The sequence below is a fragment of the Sus scrofa genome, chromosome 3 (genome assembly GCF_000003025.6).
Source record: "Sus scrofa isolate TJ Tabasco breed Duroc chromosome 3, Sscrofa11.1, whole genome shotgun sequence".
In the NCBI taxonomy this organism is placed as follows: domain Eukaryota; kingdom Metazoa; phylum Chordata; class Mammalia; order Artiodactyla; family Suidae; genus Sus; species Sus scrofa.
In genome coordinates this window covers 40,017,122-40,041,992 of record NC_010445.4, presented here as the reverse complement: position 1 = coordinate 40,041,992, position 24,871 = coordinate 40,017,122, and the positions used below count along the sequence as shown (strand labels likewise).

The window sequence follows — 24,871 nt, the reverse complement described above, 5'->3', positions numbered from 1 at the left end:
CCTCCTGTCTCTAGCTGGATACAGGAGCCATTCAGGCCACTCAGGCCATGGTCTTCTGCTGGGCAGGGATAAAGGATCCCATGGTCCCCCAACCAGTACCACCTGCGGCCAGAGACCTGTGGTGGAGAAAATACCCCGAGGTCAAAGCAGCCACCTCCCTGGACATCTTGAAGGTCCTTCCAGGACACCCAGGGCTGTGAAGACCCCCACCCCGACCCCCACCGCCACCCACCCCATCCCAGTCTGGGTGCCACTTCTCCACTGGGAGGAACAGGAAGAGGGTAATTAAATCAGCATTGCTCGCTCCATCTGGAACATTCCAACATGGAAAACCCCCTGAACAGCTGGGGAAGCAATTTATGGACTTTAATTAAAGGCTGGTGACTCTCCCATGGAGCCCCACCCCCACGTGCAGCCAGGAGGACCCCCACACCTGCCGGCAGTGTGTTCTGAGGCCACCTGGCACCTGGCGCTGGGTATGGCTCTTTGGCCCCGTTTCCCCAGGCAGCGGGGGTGGGGGGGAGCAAAACAAGCCTGTCCACCCTTTCCCCTCCCTGCTTCCAGAGCCTGCCTTCTGAGATGGGCCTGTCCCCCAAAACCAGACAAGCTAGTAGCCCCCACAGCTATTCATTCAAGAAGCTTCAGGGAGAGGTGGGTGACATCGACGGGCCCAAGAAAGGGACTCTAAGTCCCCCTAGGAAGGAAATGAGCCCAGAGCGAGAGAACAGCTGCCCTGTTCTAACGTTGTCTCCCTCTCAATCTGCACCTTCTTCCGGGAAGGGCATTCCCGGCACAGGGAACAGCATATGCGAAGGCTAACAGGTAGGGAAGATCATGGCAGGTGGAAGGAGCTGAAGGGTCAGAAGCTTCGTGGTGAGAGGAGCACCCAGGCTGGGGGATCGGGGCACGCCTTGGGGGCCCTAACGGCTGCAGTCAGGCATCTGGTCTTCATTCCAGAAGCAGTGGGGGTGGGGAGGAGGTGGGAGTGTTTCAAAATAACCGCTGGGTTTAGTCTGAAGACAAGAGGACACACTGATCTTTGCAAGAGAACAAAAGAGATGCCCCGAAGCCGGCTAGTCCTGAGGTGGCGAAAGCGGGGACAAGGCTGTGTCCAGGGAGAGGAAACACCCAGGGGCCAGGCTGGGGACTAGGCCAGAGTTCGGGGGCTGCCCTGCCTTCCCTCCCTCCCCGCCACCCAGGGCAGCTGCTATGCCGTCCCCACATCGGCTTTGCTCCAGGGAACAAGGACAGAGCTGCCAAGCCCAGGGCTCGCTGCCCAGCAGGGCTCCAAAGCGGAGCACCACCCCCACCGCCAGCACTGCAAGGGGGGCCGGCCCTGCCTGCACCCACATCAGACAGAGTTGGGGAGGAGGCTGTGGGCACATCACCCACATCTGCCCACATCTATCACCACAATCCCACCAAGGTCACCTGCGACCAGCCCCCAGTCCTGCCCCTGGCCTGGCCCAGATGGCAGGGTGGAGGGACAGTGCTGGCCCTCAGGGCAGCTCTACACTGACGTGGCCCCTGTGCCCAAAGCCAGCAGGAGCAAGGGGCAGGCTGTCAGGGACAAGCCCCCACACCCTCCCACCTTCTGCCCAGTCTCTCCTCACACAGCAACATCCGCTGACCCTCCCGACACACCACAGGCGGGGTCATGGCCAGGGTGACTGGTGAGGCTGCGGGCTCAGTCCAGGGTGACTGGAGCAGGGGCTGGTGACGAAGAAGCTACCACCTGCTGAAAATCGTCCCTCCCTGCGACCTGGGCCCCAGGATGGGTAACAGCTCCAAGGAGCCCAGAGGTGGAAAAGCCACATCAGGGCCAAGCATCTGAGAGAGACCCAAGGCCTGGGGTGTGAGGGCCACAGCCAAGTCCCGCAAGGGCCCAGGGCAGGCCAGGCCTGGGCCTGAAGGGCCCTGGAGGCCACTGTCAGGGCAGCTGGAGGGCACCTGGCAGACAGCAGTGTGGCCAGGGGAAGGTGACAGTCATTCCCAAGGGGGCCCTGCGTTTCTGGGGGGAGACAGATGGACTGGGCCTGTAGCCTGCCTGAGGCTGGCCTCACTTGCTTAGGAGCTGAGCAGCACCTGGGCTGCAGCTGGGTGTTCCCCCTGCCCACCCCCAGGGGAGGGAGCCGGATAAACACCTGGAGAAGGGGGCAGGGCCCAAGAGCCTGGTGGGTGGGGCCTGTGGTAGGCAGTGCCCCTTGGATGAAGCAGGGTTGTGTGCCCAGGAGCTGCTTGGAGGCTATGAGCACAACTGCCCTGCACACCGGAGTCACCTCACACTCACTGTCTAGCGATGGTGCCAGGTGTCCAGGAGGGAGTGTCTGCTGGGCATTAGGACGCAGAATTAGCTGAGGTGGTGGGTGCCGCCTGAAGAGCTGGACAGACCCACTGCTCAAGCAGGCAGCCTTGGGCCTCAGTTGCCCTGGAACATGGGACAACCCAGCTTGGCATCTCAGGGCTGCAAAGAAAGCCCCAGGATGGCTTCCAGAGTCACCAGGGCTCAGCTGTGTGTCACTGAGCAGGCCCCAAACCTCTCTGAGCCTAGGCTGCTCATTCGTGACAGGTGGCCAGGCTTGCTGCGCACCTCAAGGAGGTATGAGGATCAAGATAGGGTTTTTGGGAGTTCCCGTCGTGGCGCAGTGGTTAACGAATCCGACTAGGAACCATGAGGTTGCGGGTTCGGTCCCTGCCCTTGCTCAGTGGGTTAATGATCCGGCGTTGCCGTGAGCTGTGGTGTAGGTTGCAGACGCGGCTCGGATCCCGCGTTGCTGTGGCTCTGGCGTAGGCCGGTGGCTCCAGCTCTGATTCAACCCCTAGCCTGGGAACCTCCATATGCCACGGGAGCGGCCCAAGAAATAGCAATAACAACAACAACAAAAAAAGACAAAAAAAAAAAAAAAAAAAAGATAGGGTTTTTGTTTGTTTGGCGGCCCCCACAGCATGTGGAGTTCCGGGACCAGGGATCAGATCTGAGCCACGGTTTTGACCTAAGTAAGCTGCAGCTGTGGCAACACAGGATCCTTAACCCACCGTGCCAGACCAGGGATCAAACCTGTGTGCCAGCGCGCCCAAGAGGCCGCCACGGATCAGGGTTTTAACCCCTGTGGGCGGGAACAGGGCGCAGTAAAGCTGCTGCTGGGATCCCGCTCCACCCCGCACCCGCCAGCCCTCCGGGGCACACGGTTCTGGAAGAACACAGATCTGACATTTATTTGGTTGCGATTTCGCTGGGCAGCGCGTGGCCGGGTTGCAGGCCTAAGTGAAGCGTCCTGAGGGTCGGGGGGGCGGGGGGGGGGGCACCGGCTCCCGGCCTCGTCAGTCCCAACCAAAGTCCTGGCCGGTCATCTGGTAGAACTTGAGGTTGAAGGGCCGATAGAAGGCGCGCAGGCGCTGGACCACAGCCTCGGGCACGCGCGGGTGCGGCCGGCCCTTGGACTTGCCCAGGCAGCGCGGGCGGCCGCTGCCCTGGGCCTTCTTGAGGCAGGGGAAGCCCTTGGTGGCGTTGAAGTAGAAGTGCTTGTCCGAGACGACCCGCTTGAGGCCCAGGAAGTCCTGCACGCGGCCCAGCTCCCCGGCGGGGTCGCTGACCAGACGCTCGCCGCTGACGAAGAGGAAGCGGGACAGAGGGAAGTAGCGCAGCCAGCGCGCCAGGTGCTGCGCATACAGGCCGATGCGCACGGCGCTCCAGGCCGTGTCCACGGGGCCCAAGCCGCGGCGGAAGGCCAGCGCGCGGAAGCTGGGCAGGCCCGGCGTCTTGGAGAGCGTCTGGGCGTAGTCGGAGATGGCCCGGGTCACCGGGTTCCGCACCACCACGATCAGCTTGGTGTCCGGGGACATGGCGTGGATGCGGCGTGGGGCCTCCCGGGTGACGAAGTAGCTGGGCGTCTTCTCCATGGTGATCTGCCCTTCCAGGCTGCGGGGCATCAGGCTCCTGCGGGGCGGGGGCGGGGGCGGAGCGGGGCCGTGAGCCCTCCCCATCTCGGCTCTCGGCAGGCCCGGGGACCTGGAACCCGCCTTCCCACCCGCCTCCACGAAGCCTAAGCGGCAAATCCACAAGGGGAGGTGCGCCCCCTCCACCCCCGGGCCACCCACCGGCCCCCTGGCAGTGGGAACCCTTCCTGCAAGCCTGCCCAGCCCCCTCCCACAGCCCAACTGTACCCCGACCCTGATGCTGCCCGGCCCCTCACCCCAGACCAGCTGGTGAGGCCAGTGGGCCCCAGACTCGCCACCCACAGGGCTCCGGCTGCCTTCCCCACCCCGTGGCTGTAATTACCCAGTCACACTTTGATTAAGTAGCTGATGGCATCCCCTGAATTAGGCCACTCATTATTGACAAGTGTCCCCAACCAAGGGCAGCCACCCTTCCCCTCTCTGCCTCCCTGGCACAGCCTCTCCCCACCTTTGGTAAAAGCCTTGGGCCCCGCCAGGACGCTGAGGGCCACAGCATGGCACAGTAAGGGAGGAAGTTAGCCAGGTGGCCCCAGGATCTGCCCCAAGACCCCGGCTGCCTGGCCCTCCCAGACCTGGCCTGGAACCCAGGGTGCAATGCTGCAGCTGCCGCATTTCCAACGGGTCCTCTCATTCCAATGGGGGGGCACCCCATTCTCTAAGTTCTGGAAGTCTGCTGATGACAGTTCCTGAGGACCCCAAACCTGGAGGAGCCTGTCCTGAGCACCCTGCCCCGGCGGGCCAGGTCCCCTGAGCAGTCCCCCGGCAGCAGGTGGGCAGGACAGGTGGGGTGGGGCAGGGCAGGGCTGCACAGCTGGGCAAACAGGCCATGAGGGCTGGCATCTAGGTCAATAGAGGCAGAGGCTGCAGGACCTGCTGGGGCTGGAGGTCTCTGCCCGGATCAGAGGGAGCTCCCCGCCCTGCTGACAGCCCCCGGGACCGGCCCCTGCCAGGAGGGCAACACGCAGCACAGAATTCAGGCTTCATCCAGCCTAGTGTCCCCCACACTCAAGCCCCTGGAAGTCAGGGCCCGAGGCTCCTCTTCCTCCCCAGACTCACAACAAACCTCAGGCCTGATAGGTGCACAGGGGAGACACAGGTAACAGGGTGCTTGGCTTGGACGGGCTGAGGTTAGGACAGGAGAAGGTGCCACCAGAGTCCCAGGTCCCTGATACCACCCGCTTGGGTCAGTGGAGGGGTGGGCTGCATGGTCTGCTGGCCTTGGGAGCTGTCCCACGTCTCAAAATAAGGCTGGGGGAGAGCTGGCCCACAAAAGTTTGGGGGACAATTCTGCACCCTTGTCGGGGACGCAGTGACCTGGGACGCCTTCCACCCCCTCACTGCCCCACTCCGTAGGCAAGCGGACCGAGGCACAGACAGGGCGCGGAAGCCCTACAGGGGCTGTGGGCCCATGGCTGCAGCTTGGATCTGCTCCACAGCCTCCTGCAGCAGGCGGTCTGGGTGGAACAGCCCCCAGCCCTCCCTGCACCTAGGCTCAAAGAGACCTTGGATGGGGACACGGCCAAGGACCGGGGTCCAGGGCTTCAGCCTGGGGTGGTCAGCTCGGGGAACCACCTCCCACGAGAGGGAAGACAGAAGAAGGGGGATCCCCCCCACCGGTCTTCCAGGCTGAGACCCCTCAGAGAGAAGACAGTGCATCCTAAGTCACCCTTCTTTTCATCGCCCTCCTCAGGGAGGGACCCGACCCGAATGGTCCTAGATCCTCCTCACCCATCCTTGAACCCCCCCACCCCTTTCCTTCCTCCCCCAGGTGCCCAGTGACCCCAGGAGTGCCCTTCCCTTCCCCATGCTGGGCCCCCTGTGGGCCTGTCCCACCCCGGCGTGCCTGTCTGGGGACAGGGGACTCAGAGGGACCCGAGAACCCACGGCTGCTTTCTCTCCAAAGAAGTCAGAGGGGTGGGGGGGGAGACGAGGGAGGGAGGGAGATGCCCGCTCTCCAGGCCTCTCTTGCCACAGCCAGCTTGGAGGCCTGAGATCTTTGGGACCAATTACCCACATTCCGCAGGCCTCAGAAGCCTGTCCCCAGCCGGCACGGAGGAGGGGGGATGGGTCTTTTGGGGGGTGGGAGGGACTGGGTAGAGGATGAGAGGAACAGGCCTGGGACCCCACCCGGCAAACATCTGCCAGTTGCTGTGCGGACACCCCTCCCTGCTCATCTGGTCTGCATTTCCCCACAGCTTCCACCCATCTCCAGATGATTCTCCCTGCCCTCTCAGCCTGCACCTCACCCCACAGGCTGCAGGGCCTCATCCCGAGGGGCCTGGGACCCAGCAGAAGCCAGCTCCAGTTCCTGGGGCTTGGGGGAGGCCCTACTCCCTGCACTCACTCTCCAGCCCCAGGAGCTCAGGGGTTCCCCTACTGCAGCCCTCGTGGTCCTTCTGCTTTTCCAAAATACTCTGGTGCAAGTAGAGCCCCACCCCACCCCCAGACAAGGCACCCCCTCCTGAACTGAGCCGTTGGGGTATTTGTGTGACCCCAGCACCTGCCAAACAGAAGGTGTTCAATGAATGAGCAAAGGAACAAATGCTGGGTGAGCTCAGGGACACTTGGGGGTCACGGTCCCCTTGAGAGCCTGAGGGATGAACTGAGGCCCAGGGAAGGGGACTGGTTTGGCCAAGGTCAACTCTGAGCAGCCTGGGACCTCTTGCTGAAGTCAAGGGAAGGGCCAGAGTCACTGCTGGTCACAGCCCAGAGGGACCAGGTGTCCCAGAAACTCAGCTGGGGGCATCAGCCAGTCCTCCTCCCTCACCCCCCAAACTGCCACCCAGAGCAGGGCTCTGGAGGCCGGACCAGGGTCCTGAGAACAGGTGACACCACCAGACCCTGCCCAGGGGCTGGGCACCCTCTTCATAGCTGGGACAACCGAGGGAGGGGGGACACTTTCAGAGACTCACTGCACACTCTTGGCTGCTTAAGGGGACAGCCAGGCTCAGAAGCACAGACGCCTGAGAGCAACGGCAAGCCTGCTTCGCACGTGGCCACACGTGGCCACATCCTTGGCTCCCTCCAGCCCTGCACCAGCCAGTGAGGGGTCAGAGCCAGCACCCCACCACCACCCCTGGCAGCTCTGGACTAAAGGGGTGGAAGCCACTGCATCCTCTGCCCCCCGGCCCCCTGCCCACAATGGCTCTAAAATGAGGAAGGAGGAAGTCCCCTCTTCCAGCCTAAGCAGACTCCTGAAAACTCCCACTTCCATCTCAGGCCTCAGGCGCAACGGTGTCCCAAGAACCTGTCCCCAAATCTGAGGCTCTAACCCCTCAATCTCTCCAGACCAGCCCCCCAGAGCTGGAGCATGTGCCCCCACCCCCCCACCCCAAGGACCTGGATGGTGGTCCCAGGATCCCTGGCTCTTCGAAAATGCTCTTAGATCTCAACCCAATTCTAGACTCCCCTGTGGCCCCTCTGTGGCCCAGCCTATGGGAGCAGCGGCAGCTCTGAAGTCTGCACTATGGTTGACTCTGAGTCCACCACCCTCCCCACCCGCCCCCTCCCTCCTCGTCTCCCCCTCCTCCTCTTCCTCCTGTGCAGGGAAGTGAGGAATCAGGGACACTTTGGGAGGCTCCAGCACTGGTGGAGTGGGGTGGTGGTCTCTCCCTGAGCTCTGACGATGCAGAGATTCAGTCGGTTGGGTCCAAGGACGTGGAGACTCCATCACCAACAACTTGCCTAGACCTCTGACGGCAGCAAGCCTTCAGAGGTCAGGGGCCAGAACCCCTGTTCTCAATGCGAAGCCTCCAAATCCAGTCTGGGTACCAAAAAAGCTGGTAAACCTGGAGGTCAAGAATCTGGGTCCTGCTACCCCCTACTCACCACTAATTTAGCAGGTGACCTCGGGCAGGGTCCTCTCCACCCCTCAGGGGACAAGGTGGGTGCTGGGGGGGGCGGGGCAACTCACCCTCCTCTGTAAGCCCTCATTTCCCCGAAGGAAGGGACAGGGCTTGTGCACAGCTGACAGAGGCAGCGAGCCGGGGGCGCGGAGCAGGTGGTCCACTCATGGTTTGTGCTACCCTCAGCAGGGAGGGGCTGCTATTTGAGCAGCCACCAGCTGGGGCTGGGTGCTCCCCACATTCCACCACACAGCCCAAGGCCATGTCAAGCGGGAGTCAGGGCAGAGTCCGAGCCCCAGGACATGAGGCTGGGGTCCCAGTGCCCACCGCTGAGCACTGACTCAGGCACCCGCCTCCTTTCTTTTTCTTTCTTTTTTGTTTTGTTTCTTTTTGGCGCCACACCCACAGTATATGGAGGTTCCCAGGCTAGGGGTCCAATGGGAGCTACAGCTGCTGGCCTACACCACAGCCACAGCAATGTGGGATCCAAGCCGTATCTGTGACCTACACCACAGCCCATGACAACACCAGATCCCCGACCCAATGAGCGAAGCCAGGGATCGAACCCACATCTTCAGGGATATTAGTCTGATTCGTTTCTGCTGCGCCACGATGGGAACGCCCCCTCCTCCTTTCTGAAGACCAGACTTTTTCCCAGTTCTTGTTCGCAGGACTTCGGAAAAGGATTCCTAGTTCCAGGAGCAGGGGTCTTGGGGTGGGGAGTGGGGTGACACTTTCTAGGAGGCTGCAGGGAGAGAGGGGCCACTAAGCTGGAAGCATTTCTAAAGCTCCTGAGACCCTACTGGCTTAAAGCTCCTTCTCAGCTGGAATCGCACGCCAGCCCCCAACCAGGACTCTCCTCGGAGTTTGCAAAATTTCGGGGAGCCCACAGGCCAGTGACCACCCTCTTTTGCATAAAACCTGCTGGAGGGCCGCATCCTCCCCCTCTCCCCACCCCGGTCAAGCCTCAGCTCTACTGCAGGCTGGTCCCAGCCCCAGAAGCTGCCCGGAAACCTCGCCTGCCGCGTCCCCAGGGAGACCCCTGGGGCGCACCACCCGTTTCTCCGAAGGCACCCTCCAGAAAGTCGATGGGGCGAACGGGTCCGGGCGCTCACCGGTACCAGGCGAGGCCGCGCTCGTAGCACCTGTCGAAGAAGTGGGGCTCCGAGCCGAGGGCACGGACATCGGGGTGCAGTCGCAGAAACTCCAGCAGGGCGCGCGTGCCGCCCTTCTTCACGCCCACGATGAGCGCCTGGGGGAAGCGCCGGCGGCCTGAGCCGCTGGCCACGGGCAGACTCGGCGCCCCGGGGCTGCGGGCGAAGCTGGGCGGCTCGGCAGGCGCGGGGGTTGGCTCAGGGACGCGGCCGGACAGCGGACAGCGTCCTGGGAAGGCACAGAGGCAGTAGGTTCCGAGCACCAGCGCGGCGAACAGCAGGGGCACACGGGGCGTCCGAAGCGTGGCCCCGGGCCCGCCCCCCGCGCCCTGGCTGCTCCCGGCCCCGCCGCCCGGGCCGCCGCTACCTGCCATGGGGCCGCACGGTGCCCAGGCCCGGGAGCGGGGGCTGCAGGGGGCCGCACATCCCGACCTGCGCCGTGCTCAGCCCGCGGGCGCCGGGCTTCTGCTCTGCGCCCCACCTTCCCGCCGCCTGGAAACGGGCGCGGGGCGGGACCAGGAGCCGGATGCTCCGCCCCGCCCAGAGGCCCCGCCCCGCTTGGACCTCTGCTCCGCCCGGGACACGCCGACACCCAAGGGCGCCGCTGCGTGACTCCGAGCCTCAGGGACTAGCCCGCCGAGCCTGCTCAGAGACCCTAAGCCCCAGCCCGCTCTGCTCCAACGTCTTTAGCCTTGCGCGCCAGGATACGGCAATGGCGGGTCGGGACGCAGGACGGTGACAGGACCGCACCGCTGGCCAATGGACCAGATCTTAGACGGCAGATCGCCGTCCCTCCCAGACAAGGGCGGCGTGGCAGGTTCACATGCAGAGCACGTGGGCCGAGGGGGCGCTTTGACCCCAGCCCTAGTGAGCAGAGATGTTGCCGGAAGGTCAGGGAAATTCTCCGGCGGGAATGAGGCGCACCTTGCTGCCAGTCGGCTTGCCACTGCCATTCATCAGGACCACGGGCCTGGGGACTGGAGAGGGCTAGCCAGGCGTGATTGATGTCTGAGCGACAGGCTCTGAGAGGACAGGCCTTGTCGACAAGGGCCCAGTGACATCGGACTTCAGTCTCCTGACCCTTCCTACCATGTCACACTGCCTGTCTGTGCAGCCTGGTGTCCCCCAGATGTCAGGGACCCATCTCTGACTCTGGCAAAGTGGCTCCTATGGGAGATGAGAAGGATTCAGGAGACCTGTGCTGGGAAACTCGAAGGAAGAGCCTGGGTCCTGACCTAGGAGCTTCCTCTGAGGGGCAGGGAGACCCAGAAGCCACGCACAGTACCAAGACCTGCTGGGCACTGGACACTCTGCAGGAGTTGTATGCAACCTGAGGTTGACTGAACCCCCAGCACAGCACAAGGAAGGCGGAGGAGAACCGGCTGGGAGAGGGGGGAGCCCCGGTCCTAGGCCGAGACGGGAAGGAACATGTGTCCTCCCTCTGCCTCCACCCCGACCTTCCTGGACTCACAGTTTTCTGGAGCTGGGCCCCAGCTCCCCAAAGAGCCTAGCCTTCCTCCAGGCAATGCCCTGAGACTACTGCCCTGGCTTTGGCTGGTTAATGCACTATCCCTGAGCCTAAAGGGATCTGGAACTCAGGCTGATCCAGAGCACTTCCCAGGGGCAGGGGCCTCCATGACCCACAGACATTTCCAGAACTCCCGCCCAGAGGCAGCCCTGGCAGGAAGGGGGCTCTTCAGAGCCAGTGGGGTGAGGACCCCTGACCGGGGGCCCAGCCCAGTTCCCAGATGCCAAGCCTGCACCTGCTTGTCAGGGCAAGACTCAGCCAGGAGCCCTGTCACGGGGTGTTGGCACATCACTGTCTGGGCTGCATGCTGGCACACGCAGGATCACAGGAAGTTCTTCTTCTGGTCTAGCTTAAAGCAGGATTTGTTCCAGACGGGCTGGTTCTCCTAGAGCCACCTACTCCACCTGCAGCACCCACCCACAGCCTTAGCAGCCACCACTCGGGCCTCCAAATTCCAGCACTGAACCCTGGTGGCCCCTCCATCTCGCTGCCCCAGCACAGGCACGGTTGTTTCTGCCTCCTAGCCTCCTAGGCTTTGCTCATGCTCTTCTCCCTGCTGGGCATGTCTTTTCCTTAGCGCCCGCCCCCCGACGACCTGCACCCACAGACACACCTGCTTGCAGACTTTCCGGGAAGCTTTTATCAAGAATGGCAGGACACCCAACATGCTGGGGGCGGGGGAGGAGGTCGAGGACAGAAGTCGGCTTGGGGCTGGGCAGTTGCCCCTCTCTCCACCCGCCAGATGGCTCTCCGGTGAGGGGTGGGTGCAAATCCAGGGACATCCCGGATGGCAGCCTTGACTGTTTGTCCACCAGGGCACCCCAGAGCTGATAGGCACTAGTAAAGGTCGCCCAGGGGAAGGATGGGAGAGAGCAGAGGCTGCGGAAGGCTTTCTGGAGGAGATGGTGAGGCGAGGAGCAGCAGGACAGTGTCCCCGGGGATGAGGAAACCCTCGGAGGGCAGTGTTGGGACAGGGGTGGGGGTGAGGAGGAACCGGGCAGGGCCTCGTGGCGCATGGCCTCAGGCCCCTCCTGCCCCAAGGCTCTGGTCCCTAACAGGGAAACCTCAGTCCCGCCTCTGAAGGAAGATCTTCCCTGAGAAACAATTCCCACGCCTTTGGATTCAGGCCGCTTAGCTTCTCTAATACGCTGGTTTCCAGTAGAGTCACAAAGTTGTACCATCACCACCATAATCAACTTGGAGCCTATTCTTCGCCCCAAAAAGAATTCGTAACCCTGAGCCGTCGCTCCCTCTTCTCCCCTCCCCCAGCCCCTGGTAACCACGAATCTACCTTCTGTCTCTGTGGATTCACCTCTTCCCCATGTTTCAGGTAAGTGGCCTTTTGCAACTAGCCTCTTTCATGCAGCACAACAGGTTCAAGGCTCATTTACGTCTCAGTGTGTCAGCGCTTCGTTCTTTCTCTGGCTGAATCACATCCCACTGAAAGGATGGACCACATTCTGTCCATTCATCAGCTGACGGACACCTGGGTTGCTTCCAGCTTTATGGGTCTACCGTGAACCTTTTTTTTTTTTGCCATTTTAGGGCCACCCCCGTGGCATATGAAGGTTCCCAGGCTAGGGGTCAAATCAGAGTTGCAGCTGCCGGCCTACCCCACAGCCACAGCAACACAGAATCTGAGCCATGTCTGCGACCTACACCACAGCTCACGGCAACACCAGATCCTTAACCCACTGATGGAGGCCAGGGATCGAACTTGCATCCTCATGGTTCCTCGTTGGAATCGTTTCCGCTGCGCCACAACGGGAACTCCCAAAAGGACTTTTCTTAAAGGGCTAAACGTAGAGTTACTGTCTGATCTAGCAATTTGACTCCTAGAAATAGACCCAAGAGAAATGAAACATATGTCCACACATGATCTGGCGTGGCTGTGGCTGTGGTGTAGGCCGGCAGCTACAGCTCCGATTAGACCCCTAGCCTGGGAACCTCCATGTGCCTGCGGGTGCAGTCCTAAAAAAAAAAGGCAAAGAAAAGTCCCTTTGGAGTTCCCTGCTGGCTCAGCTGGTTAAAGATCTGGTATTGTCAAAATGTTCTCCAAGGAAGACATACAGATGGCCAGCAAACACATGAAAAAATGCTCAACATCGCTGATTATAAGAGAAATGCAAATCAAAACTACCATGAGATACCACCTCACACCCGTCAGAATGGCCATCATTCATAAGTCCACAAATAACAAGTGCTGGAGGGCGTGTGGAGAAAAGGGAACCCTCCTGCACTGTTGGTGGGAATGTAAACTGGTACAGCCACTATGGGGAACAGTTTGGAGATACCTTAGAAATCTATACATAGAACTTCCATATGACCCCGCAATCCCACTCTTGGGCATCTATCCGGACAAAACTCTACTTAAAAGAGACACATGCACCCACATGTTCATTGCAGCACTATTCACAATAGCCAGGACATGGAAACAACCCAAAGGTCCATTGACAGATGATTGGATTCAGAAGAGGTCGTATATATACACAATGGAATACTACTCAGCCATAAAAAAGAATGACATAATGCCATTTGCAGCAACATGGATGGAACTAGACTCTTATACTGAGTGAAATGACCCAGAAAGACAAAGACAAATACCATATGATATCACTTATAACTGGAATCTAATCTCCAGCACAAATGAACCTTTCCACAGAAAAGAAAATCATGGACTTGGAAAATACACTTGTGGCTGCCCGGTGGGAGAGGGAGGGAGGGGGAGGGATCGGGAGCTTGGGGTTATCAGACACAACTTAAAGTAGATTACAAGGAGATCCTGCTGAGTAGCATGGAGAACTATGTCTAGATACTCATGTTGCAACAGAACAAAGACTGGGGGGAAAAAATGTATACATGTAAGAGTAACTTGATCCCCATGCTGTACAGCAGGAAAAAGTCAATCAATCAATCAATCAATAATAAAAAAAGAAACAGGAAGGGACATTTTAAAAAAAAAATCTGGTATTGTCCCTGTTGTGGCTCAGGTCACTGCTGAGGCACAGGTTGGATCTCTGGCCTAGGAATTTCTGCATTTCTCGGGTGCAGCCACAAAAAAAAAAAAAAAAAAAGAGTCCTTTTGAAGGTTAAATTTGGGAATCTCCGAATCTGCCTCTCCCTGCCCCTCACCCTCAGGGTTGCTCTCCTCCCTCCTCCCCAGGGTGGCTCAGCGACTCCTCCACCCCACCTCCGCCCTGCCTCGCCATCAGAGTCTAGCCCGGATCCCCTCTCTGAGCCACATGGTGAAAAGTGACTTCGGGACCCAAAAGAGACCAGGCCATGGGAATGCAGGGTTGGTGGCTGTCCCTGTGCACTGAGAGGGTGGCTCAATTGCTGCCCTGGCTGGTCTCACCTGCTCTGTCAGGAGGAAACAGGAGTTGGTGAATCCCCTCCATGCAGTCTGGTCTCCAGAGGGTTCCTTGGCTCTGATTTTTTTCTTTTTTTTTTTTTTTTTGGTCTTTTTTGTCTCTTTCCAGGGCTGCACCCACAGCATACGGAGGTTTCCAGGCTAGGGGTCTAAATCAGAGCTGTAGCCACTGGCCTACGCCACAGCCACAGCAACATGGGATCCAAGCCGTGTCTGTGAACTACACCACAGCTCACGGCAACACCAGATCCTTAACCCGCTGAGCAAGGGCAGGGATCAAACCCGCAACCTCATGGTTCCTAGTCGGATTCATTAACCACTGCGCCATGATAGGAACTGCAAGAGTTCCTTGGCTTTGAGGGCTCCACGTGGCCTGATGTCGTTTCCCCTTTTCCTCGCTTCTGGACCCCCAGCCTTCTGGCCAACGCTGCCAGGCAGGAGTCCATCTGCCCACTCTCCTTAGGCCAGCCATCAGACATGCAGATAAGTCAGGTTTGGTGGGGCGGCTGGCCAAGAGCAGGGAGAGGAGGCGGGTTGAACTGCTCAGGCTGCCGGGTCAAGTAAACACCATCCCCAGGGGAGACGACAAGGAGGGCCAGCAAAGACGGGGACAGGCAGGTCAAGTCTAGGAAAGGAGTCTTGGGGAATAAGGCCATGGTGGGAGAAAAGCCCAGCCTGGCCTCACACGTCTATGACCCGGCTATGTCTGTGTGTCCTTTTCAGACTGTCATTATTTCTTTGTGGGTGATTTGGATCCCCAACTATCTCCTCCACCTACCCATGAGCCCTGCAAGGGCAGGGATGGGGTCAGTGTTGACTCCTTCTGTGGCTCTACACGTAACCATAAGGAGTGCTTATGAATGTTTGTTGAATGACTGAGTGACTCCGTGTGAGAGTCTAGGTGCGGACCCCTCTCCCAAGCCCCTCTCCACCTACTTCCCAGCCTGTCCCGGAACCAGGGTGGACACCCCCAGCCTGGGCACCCCCAGACGGCCGTGCGGGGTGTGCACACAGCTGCCCCACTCTGGAAGATGAGGAATAATACCGTGCAGTCTCTCCCGCTGTGGGGGACAGCTGGGGGCTTCCAGAAACATCCTCCCCTAGAACCACAACCTTACCCCCCAGACCCACTTCCTCAGCCTGGTAGGATTCCTCGGCCTGCAAGGGGAGCCCAGGGGAGCGGGCAGAGGCTGAGGGCGGGCCCAGCTGTCTTTGATTTGTGTGGGGTTTTTCCATTTCGGCTGCGGTTTCCTCCTGGGGAGGGGCCGTAAGAGACATCTCCCCACCTACCCACCCAGTCCCAGAGCCCGGTTCCACCTGGTGGAGAATGAGGGGAGCAGGAGGCCATGGCAGGGCTGGGCCCGTGCAGCCCCGTACAAAGCTGACAGTAAGACTGTGGGAGCTAAAGTCTGACCCAAGACCAACTCTGCCCCTCCCAGCAGGTGACCTTGGCAGCTACCCAGGCTCTCTGCACTTCACTTTCTGACTTTAAAAAACAATAGGAGTTCCCAATGTGGCTCAGTAGTCAACAAACCCCACTAGTATCCATGAGGACACAGGTTTGATCCCTGGCCTCGCTCAGTGGGTTAAGGATCCAGCGTTGCCGTGAGCTGTGGTGGAGGTTGCAGATGCGGCTCGGATCCCGCATTTCCATGGCTGTGGTGTAGGCCAGGGGCTACAGCTTCCATTGGACCCCTAGCCTGGGCACCTCCATAGGCCGCGGATGCGGCCCTAAAAAGACAAAACAAAACAAAACAAACAAAACACATGAGGAGTTCCCTGGTGGCCCAGGTATCAGGCCAGCCTGGTTTGCTGGAACCCAGGGTCTTGTTCCTGGTGACCAGCCAGATCTAGGGACCCTGACACAGAAGGGTTTGCCAGGGCTGACAAGATGCCCAGCATCAGGAGGGGCCCGCGAAGTTTCCCCCGGCTGGGAGTGGGGAGCGAGGGCCTCCCAGCCAACCCGTGTGGTCACACACATGCAGGGAGCCTGCCTGGGGCTAGAGGGCTGGCCAGGAGCCAGAGCCTTCTCCTACTCAGTGACAGCCCCCTGCTTGCTTCCAGCCGCCCTCACTCCTTTTCCCTGGGTCTTCCTGGAGGGATCAGCCCAGACCGAGGGCCGTTTGCCAGGGGCCACTGCATCTCCAGGAGAAGACAGAGACCCAGGCTCCCAGGATGCATCCCTGGGCCCTGCAAATTGCTTCCCACCCACCAGCTTGGCCCAGTTCAATTCATAGCAATATGACAGTCCTTCTAGGCTGGCAGCCCCAGTCCACTCAAGGCGAAGCTAAAGGGGGGAAAAGGGTCCCGCAGAAACAGGACTCCCTCTGCCCCCCCCATCCCCACCTCCTCCAACTTTTTGGCCCCACGCCAGGCTTCTGGGCATGGGAACCTCTCAGTGTCGTGGGGAAGGGAAGCATTGTCCAAGTGGTTCCACACTGTTGAGTCACTGGAGCTCTGTGGTCACGTCTGTCCATCTGTGCCCAGGCAAGGGTCCCCATTAACTGGAAGGTGACTGTGAGCAAAGGACCTGGTGCAGGCTCAGGATACACACAGCAGGAGGGGGTTCAGAGGCCTGCTGACAGACCCCAGCTGCCATGTCCCCAGTGTGGAGACTCCTGCATGGCAGGTGCTAGCAGACAGCACCCCCAGGAGAGCCACACCCCATCCCCCCACACCTCCAGGGAAACACCCAGTACCGACCACCAATCAGACAGACATGCCAACGGTGCACAGCCAGGCTTGCTCAGCTTGGGATCGGGAAGACCCAGAGCCCAGGGCAGAGCCTTGAACTCTGCCCTGCTCTCCGCCAGACCCTTCCCTAAGCTGCAGGCTTCCTGCTCCAGCAAGAAGACCCACCCCCTCCCCAGAGAACAATGACTCCATCCTTGTCCCTCTGACTCCAGCTTTCCTGGCCTCCCCCAGCCTCCAGACATACCCCAGGGGCTCTGGTCTCAAAGGAGCCCAACCCAATCGCACATTTCCGAGTAAAAGGGAACAAAAGGCCCCTGCCTGAGGAGGTGGAAGGGTGAGCCCAGAAGAACGGGCCAACTGCACCTCTGGGACAGAGGCCCAGGGAGGGGTCTCCTCTCTGCTCCGGCTCCAGCAGTGCAGCCACCAAGCCCTCTGAGGCCAGGAGTAACTTGTACCTACCCTGGTTGGAAATGAAACGTGGTGAGACATGTAGCGAGGGCTGAACCATGGACAATCTCCATGGCTTTACAAGGAACACATTAGGCCTAGAGAAGGTGCTGGGGGTGCTGAGGGGCTGGGAGGCAAAGGCGCAGGCAAGTCAATCCCCTCACCGGCAGCCCCCTCCTTCTGGTGCAACCAGAGGCCCACCAACTGTCTCCCCTGAGCCCCCGAGCTCCTTAAGCGGAGCCCCAGTGCCCAGGGCTAGGGTGACAGGTGATCCTGGGGTCCCTGTCTCCCCCGGGCCGCGGATATAGTCACGCGGGTGTGTGGGTCGCTCACCCTGACTCTGCGCAGCTGCGCAGAGGGAGCGGGGAGAAGGCAGCGCAACTTGATGCCGACTCATCTCAAGCTATTACGTGCAGCGACCCCTTCAGGACTCGCCTTTTGGGGGGCGGGAACGAGATCGCTCAGTTCTCCGAGGCCGGCCTAGAGGCCCAGGTGCAGGGGTTTGGGTGCAGGGGGTGTCGCCGCTAGGGCTCGGCTGGGACTGGGGGCGTCCTGCCTCCACCTTCCTCCACCCGCCAGCTCTGTCACGCTCGGCCGACTCCACAAGAGGCACCGTGGGTCTCGACTCTTCCCCTGCACGGGTCACGTTCTTGAAGTCCGCCGAATGGGGCCCCCCCCACCCCCGCCCCCTTGGACGCCAGGGTCTCTGCCAGGGACTGGATGTAATCATAAATCACCACCCGCCCCCCCGCGTGCTGGGCACTGGCGTGTTGGGCGGGCGCGGACTGGGGGCCACGGGATGCGGACGCGGACCAGTGGGTGCCACGGGGAAGCACAGCCAAGGCGCGAGGCGGCACCGCAGGGCTGGGGCTGAGCGGGCCGGGGGGCGGGGCCGCGACCGAGGGGCGGGGTCGTCGCCGCCTCGGAGGCCTCGGGGTTGGGCGCGCCCCTCAGACCCGCCCCAGCGCACTCACAGCGCGGAGCCAGCGCGGCCCCTGCTGGTCTGTGCTGCGCACGGTCCCTGCGCCCGATCCCCGGGAAGGGGACCCTAAGGACCGACGGACTCAGACGGGGTCTTAACGCTAAGCCCCCTACCAGGGCTGTGCGGGGAGTAAAGCCACGGTGGCTAACTTAGCAGTGACCTTCGCAGACCTCTCCAGGCTCCCTCGTCCACTTGCCAGCAGTGCCCACATGCATGCAAGGGCTCAGCGGTCCTAGGACCTACCCCTAGCAGCACGCCCACCAGGGTCAGGGCTCTTCCTGGTACTTGTCGCTCAGACAAAGAAAGCACAGCTTTGGATGAGGGACTGTCTCAAGCATTGCCAATTCACTCATCTGTTCCACATTTATTGAGCGCTGGGGCGGGGGGGGGGTGGCGGGGGCCTGCCTCCGGACTGAGGATCAGCAGAGTCCCAGATTTCCTCTTTCTCCCACTTTGCCCCACGTTCCCCTGCCCTGCTGTGCCCTGGCCTGGCAGTGCAAACCTTAGCTTGGATGGCTGTGTCCTGGAGGCTCCATCCAACAAGCAAGGGAGCACAGGTAAAGGGCAGAGGGGGCTGGCCTCTCAAAGAGCCTTTATTTCTCAAGAAGGAATGAGGCTGCAGGCCAAAGGCTATGCTGTAACCCCGCAGTGGGGGGGGGGGGGGAGTTTATGATTACATCCAGTCCCTGGCAGAGACCCTGCCCAGAGCCATCCATTGCCAGGCTCCTGGTGTGAGGGACCTTGGAGTCCTGGGGCTCCCCCTTGTCACCTCACTCCTCCAAGGGCACTGCTTGCCAGCCTCCACTGCCCCGTAAACCAGAATGAGTGTGGGGCCCCTGGGGTGCAGGCAGCTAGGCACTGCTGCTCCTGCTCTCCTACCAGACATGCCCACCGGGGCATCAGCAGGTCCTTCTGCCCACCTTGCTACAGGTCTGTGCCCAGAGAGGCAGCACAGCCTGGACACATTGGCCCAATTTGTAGGAAGAGGCCAGTTGCTCTTGGGCCAAGTTCACTCTCAGGGACACCGTGGACCAGGATACAGAGCCAGGAATGCTGGGAGAAGTGAGCAAAGTCCAAGGAGGCCCACGGGCCCCAGAGCCCAAGCTTCCTGCTGACGTGCAACTGGCTCCAGCCCCAGCCCAGCCACCTTCCACATGCCTGCTGCCATCGGGCTGAACTCAAGCGGCAGCCGCCTTCCTTCCCAGAGCTACTTCCTCATGAGGGGTAAGTGAGGACAGGGACAGGTGTGGGGAGAGAGGACATGAGGTTGAGGAGCCTCAGGCAAGGCCATCACCTCTCTGGGCCTCCTGTCCCCCCTGAAAATGAACACCTGCCCCTAGGCTTAGGGGAGACTTTCAGGGTGGTGATTCTTGTGAAGATGCACCAAGCTCTCACTGCTCACCCACCGTGGACACACCTGGGCCAGCGCTGGGCTGTGACAGTGCCTCAGGGCTGGTGATGACCCTGACTCCACTTTAGCCAATGACCAGCTTGGGACACAGAGGGGAAGCCGGTCAGAGACACAAGCTGGAAACACGGGGTGGGGGACCCATTCTCTGCAACCCCAGGTAGGGGGGTCCCTAGCAGCTGCCATCAGTGGTGGCTGCCAGCAGAGCAGAGATGGATGTGTTTTCTAGACAAGGAGGCTGCCACACTGTGTGTGTATGTGTGTGTATGTGTGTGTGGGTGGCAGGGGGACAAGCAGCAGGAAGCCCCTTCTGCATGGGTTCCTCTGCCTTGGCCTCCCTGGTACTTTGTCGATACCGACCCCTCCCACCTGCCACGTACACACCTCTGCTTGGTGTCTCAGCTCCAGCCCATGTGCTCGGAACACATGCAGCCACGCCACCATCTTCCTGTGCCCTCACCCAACAAGGGCACAGGCTGGGTTCCACAGGAAGGTGAAGTGCTCCACTCAAGGTCGCAGCGTTAGGTGGAGGCTCACCAAGGGCCAGAGCAGAGACGCTGGCCTGTGGCTGGGAAGGGCCCCATCACCAAGGAGCAAGCAGACTGAACAGGCCTCCGCCTCCTCCCTCCCCAGCCACGCCGGCCACACTGACCACCTCTGCCTCCCCGCTGCGGGCTCCACTTGGCCCACCTGCGCATCGCCACCAGGCGGACACGGTCGCCACCGTGCCTCCAGACCTGGCGGGCAGGCAAGCCAGAAACTGACATGGATCCAATGCGCAAGAAACATTCGTGGCACAAGTGAACCGGCTGTGCGACGCCTGACCCTGGATCCTGGCATCCTTGGTGTCGTTCCCAAAGACGGCGAGCCTGGGTTCCATTTGTGTATTGATCGCCTCCCGATTACAGGGCATTCAGGCAGGAGGGGCTTCACCCACCCTCCCCGCCAGCACGAGCCTCAGAGCATGCGCAGTAAGGCACGGGCACCTTCTCCTCAGAAGGCGCGAGCTGAGGCTGGGAGCTCCGGGCCCTGGCCGCGCCCGATCAGGCTGGTGGAGCAAGAGCTGCTTTCCTAAGCCTGAGCTGGGAGAGCAGCACCCATACAGACTGTGCCAGAAGGTCCGGGATTTCTCTTTCGTAACTCAGAGCCCAGAGACCCGCCCCCTCCGCCTGCTCCCCTCGGGAGTCACAGACCATCACCCCTCTGGCCGCCTGCAAGGGTTTAGCCAGAGTGTATCATACAGTGACCCTGGAGCAGCCGGCTGGGCCGCCTCTGCTCACCTTCTGTCCCAGCACAGCCTGCGGGGGGTGGGTGAGAGCTTTGCTGAGGCCAGGGCCCATCTGAGAACTGGGCCCCGCCGGGGTGAAGTCCAGACAAGGCATGGAGGGGCCATGGGCTGAGAAGGTGGGGGTGACGAGCCAGGCCTGGCTCCCACTCCCTGAGACCCTGGTGCCAGCCGACAGCCAGGCCCACGGGGCCCGCCCTGGCAGCCGAGGATGGGCCTTCTCCTTCTCCCAAGGAGCCTGTTCAGAGCCAAGGCCTCGGAAGCCTGCCTGACATTTCAGTCTGAATGGCTGGGGTTCCACTTCTATGATGGGCCGGCCAGAGCATGGCCACCAAGCAGTGTTCACGTGGGAAGGGCGTGGGCTGCCCGCCTACTGTCCCTGGGAGGGAGATGATTCTTGGCCTGAAAGACACGAGGGAGAGAGACCAGTCACTGCTAACTCAGGTTCCAGATGCTGCCCCGGCGGGGCCCCACCTGGGAGGGTCTCTGCTTGTTTTCTTCCCGGAGAGCTGCGGGGCCCCCAGAGTCTGCTCTTCCCCCGCTCGCGCCGTGTTCCCAAACCCTTGCCGCGTACCGCCCTGCCTCACCCCCCAGCGAGGGCGGCGAGCAGGGGCTGTGAGCAGCCCCATTTCACAGAGGGTGAGCCCGAGGGGGGGGGGCCTCGCCGCAGTCCTGTGGGCGGCCAAGGAGGAAAGGGATTTGTGCTCTCAAGACAGGAGAGGCGTCCAGGGGGCGGCTGGGGACACAGGCTGAGAGCCAAGGTCCAGAGGAGGCTGCGCTGAGCTAAAACACACACGAATGACACACAGCTCCCAACAAACTCGCGATAAGGATACCGCCAATGGGAGTTCCCGTCGTGGCGCAGTGGAAACAAATCCGACTAGGACCCATGAGGTTACAGGTTCGATCCCTGGCCTCGATCAGGGGGTTAAGGATCTGGCGTTGCCGTGAGCTGTGGTGTAGGTTGAAGACGTGGCTCAGATCTGACATGGCCGTGGCTGTGGCGTAAGCCGCCAGCTGTAGCTCTGATTCGAGCCCTAGCCTGGGAACTTCCAAATGCCACGGGTGCAGCCCTAAAAAAACAAATCAATAAAATGTACACCAGGCCTGTGCTCAGCGTCCAGAGGGTAAGCTCACCTTTAGGGATGAACTTCAGGGAACTGCTGAATATTCAGAAGCGGGACTGTCCCCGCTTGGGGCCATCGTTCAGGAACTCATGGCCCAGTCCGTTGCCACATCTGCCACAGGACACCTGGGAAGACCGCGAGCCAGCCGTGTGAGCTTCTGGCCACAAAAGACCCGCAGCAGTGGCCTCCCCGCTGCCACCAACAGATGGTGTCCGCCCCACATCCATCTCCCAAGGTAACGACTGGCATGGGAGGCGGACTCCATCCCAGAGCCCACCCCAATCCCTGTCCTGTGTCCTGTCCCTACCAGGCCCCAGACTCTCCCAATAGTTTGGGGTGGCAGCTGCCCTGCTGAGGCCAGAGGCCCGGAACAGACAGACAGCTGTTGGGGAGCAGCAGGAGAGGGTGGCCACCCCACGGGCCCTCTGCTGCTCCCACCCACCTTTAAGGCTCCAGGCCGATTGTGCTCTGGACGCTTGGCCACACTGTCAGCGTGGATGGTCTCGGTGAAGGCCGGCCATGGGGACGAGTGCGCGTACTTTGAGTGGCTGGAGAAGAGCTCATAGCCACACTTGGCACACACGTAGACACCTGGGGCGGAAGGAGAGGCAAAAGCTGAGATGCCGGCTCCTGCCCTTAAGGGCTGAGCTCCCAAATCCTTGAACCCAGGACAGGACAGCACCACCCTGCTTCCAGGGTGAGCTGCACATCCTCCCCCCCACACACACACACCCACCAGCCTCAGGCCTGGGTACTGGCTGTGTGTAAGAGACAGCATAGAGCCCGCATTTAGTGGTTCTTAGCCTGTGCCAGAGACCAGGAGGGCCCCTCCTCACCCTTGTCTCATTGATGCACCTTGAGCCTGTGATACAGCTGTTTCCATTTTGTGGATGAGTAAACTGAGGCTCAGTGATACAAGACTCAGCTGCAGGGTGTGCAGGAAGGAACCCAGGCAGTCGGATGAGGACACAGCACGGCCCCCCTCCCCAAGCAGGCACCCCCACGGTGGGGGGCGCTGGTGTGGCAGCACCACCACTAGCTCCCCTCCCTTCCCACGTGGCCATCTCTGCTGCCCAAAGAGGTCTTGAGCCGGATGCCTAGCCACTGGCCTGCTCTTCAAGCAGGAAAAGAGTGATCCCAGCAAAAAGACCTCCAGGGTTCCCGCTGTGGCGTATAGGGATTGGCAGTGGCTCTACAACGCCAAGACACAGGCTCAATCCCCGGTCCAGCAGAGTGGGTTGGAGGATCCGACATTGCTGCAGCTGTGGCTCGGATCGGATCCCGGACCAGAAACTCCATATGCCACGGGGCAACCAAAAAATAACAACAAAAAACTTCCACAGTTCCCCTTGTGACTCAGCGGGTTAAGAACCCAGCTAGTATCCATGAGGAAGTGAGTTCCATCCCTGGCCTTGCTCAGTGGGTTTAGGATCTGGTGTGGCCATGAGCTGTGGTGCAGGTCGCAAGTGCAGCTCAGACCTGGTGTGGCTGTAGCTGTGGCATTAACTTCCAAATGCTGCAGGTGCGGCCCTACAAAAAAACAAAAAAACACCTCCAATCACCTCCTGACTGGGGAGGAGGCCCAGTAAGACAGAGGGCCAGGGTTTTAACCTATCCTCAAAAGATCGCTTTGAGGAGGTCCTGTTGTGGCGCAGTGGTTAATGAATCGGACTAGGAACCACGAGGTTGCAGGTTCGATCCCCGGCCTCGCTCAGTGGGTTAAGGATGCGGTATTGCCGTGAGCTGTGGTGTAGCTCACAGACTCGGCTCGGATAGGGAACCCCCATATGCAGAGGGAGTGGCCCTAGAAAAGACAAAAAAAAAAAAAATCACTTTGAAGGGGGAAGAAAAAAAAAAAAAGGTTGCAAAACTGATCTGCAGAACAGGAAGTTGCTTGGGGGCTCTCCAGGGTACTGAGTCACCCTTCAGGCCCCCTCTCCCCCTCCCTCCACCTGGAGACAGCCCTGGAGTCTGAGACCTACCCAACCTTTACCAGCAACTGGTGAGGAAGGGAAGAGGAACGGGGAGCTGTTGTGGGAGTGGAGTTTCCAGCCTGGCAGAGTAGCCTGAGGTCAACCAGAGGGTCTAAGGGGAGGACTTTGGGCAGAGGGCCCTGTATCACAGCTGGCTCACATAGATGCGGGGGTGTCACAACCCATCCCCCTAAGGGGCTGACCCTGAGTAAATCCCGCCCCAGGAGTAAGTTGCTGCCCTGGCCTTGCCTGCAAGAATGTTCTTACCAAATTAGTCCATTACCAGGCAACGGAGCCTGGGGCCTGGGGCCAGGGCTGAGGGGGGCCATGCCCCAAACCAACCACTCAGCCCCCGACCTCCCACCCCTCCCACCCGGCCCAGGCTGTCCAGTCAAACTTCACAGGCCATTGGCAGCCTGGCAGCACTCCAGGTTACCCAACCCTGGGGGCCCTGGACAGGTGGGGGAGGCGCCCAGGCCGTCACATTTGGATCCCAACACGCCCTTCTGTACTTTCCAGTTTACCCCGCAGGTCTGGGGAACCGCCAAGGAAAAAGGGGGGTGTAGTATCAGGGAAATGCCCCAAGGAAAGGAAGCCCAGTCACAGGAGCTGCCCCTGGACAAGACCTTCCACCGGCTCGCTCTAAAGCCGCGATCCCAGGCACGGATACCGACAACGGTGTCACCGCCTCCATGTTCCTTGACCCCGCAGATTTCCTCGGAAATGGCCACGCTCACACTCAAGGCCTGCCCTCTTTGAGGACAGAGACCCCCCCCCTAATGTGCCGCTTCCCTCAGGTACCATTACTCTCCCGGATCCCCAAATTCCTCACACTCGCCCCCCATTCCCGGAGCTCAGGGGCTCCATCGCCACCCCGAGGGCAGGGACGCCCCCTCCAATACGCGTCACTGCTCCTCTGTCCTCCCACGAAGCCACAGATCCTACCTGGCTCAAAGTGGTTCTGGAAAACCTCGCCCCCGAAGAAGCTGCAGAACGACATGGCGCCGACGGGGAAGCTCCGGCGGAACCGAGGACACAGCTCCACCGCAGGGTCTTGAGCCTGCCTCCCGCCCCACCTCCCGAGAACCAATCGCGCCGGGA

At 60.7% G+C, this 24,871-nt stretch overlaps 2 protein-coding genes across 3 annotated transcripts; both read right to left on the bottom strand.

Annotated features, from left to right (window-relative positions):
* HS3ST6 (heparan sulfate-glucosamine 3-sulfotransferase 6) lies at positions 3,190 to 12,066 on the bottom strand. Of its 2 annotated transcripts, none has more exons than XM_021086795.1 (2): positions 8,948 to 12,066; positions 3,190 to 3,937 (listed from the first exon to the last, which is right to left on the bottom strand). In XM_021086795.1, exons 1-2 carry the CDS (start codon positions 9,328 to 9,330, stop codon positions 3,322 to 3,324), a joined length of 999 nt encoding a protein of 332 aa, XP_020942454.1. In that variant the 5' UTR covers positions 9,331 to 12,066; the 3' UTR covers positions 3,190 to 3,321. The 2 variants fall into 2 exon arrangements, with proteins under 2 accessions (XP_020942454.1, XP_020942453.1); XM_021086794.1 differs by having other exon boundaries at positions 8,918 to 12,062.
* On the bottom strand, positions 20,257 to 24,832 carry MSRB1 (methionine sulfoxide reductase B1). The gene is given in 4 exon segments (NM_001097460.1): positions 20,257 to 21,072; positions 21,808 to 21,922; positions 22,240 to 22,388; positions 24,716 to 24,832. Coding segments are annotated over 4 exon segments (351 nt in total). The 5' UTR covers positions 24,771 to 24,832; the 3' UTR covers positions 20,257 to 21,040.

What these genes read in the sequence shown, in the direction of transcription:
- HS3ST6 (XM_021086794.1), bottom strand. Translation starts at nt 9,330, where the DNA reads ATGGCAGGTAGCGGCGGCCCGGGCGGCGGGGCCGGGAGCAGCCAGGGC. An exon ending in CGCGGCCTCGCCTGGTACCG is followed by an intron (nt 3,938 to 8,917) that starts GTGAGCGCCCGG and finishes CCCGCCCCGCAG; the next exon opens with GAGCCTGATGCCCCGCAGCC.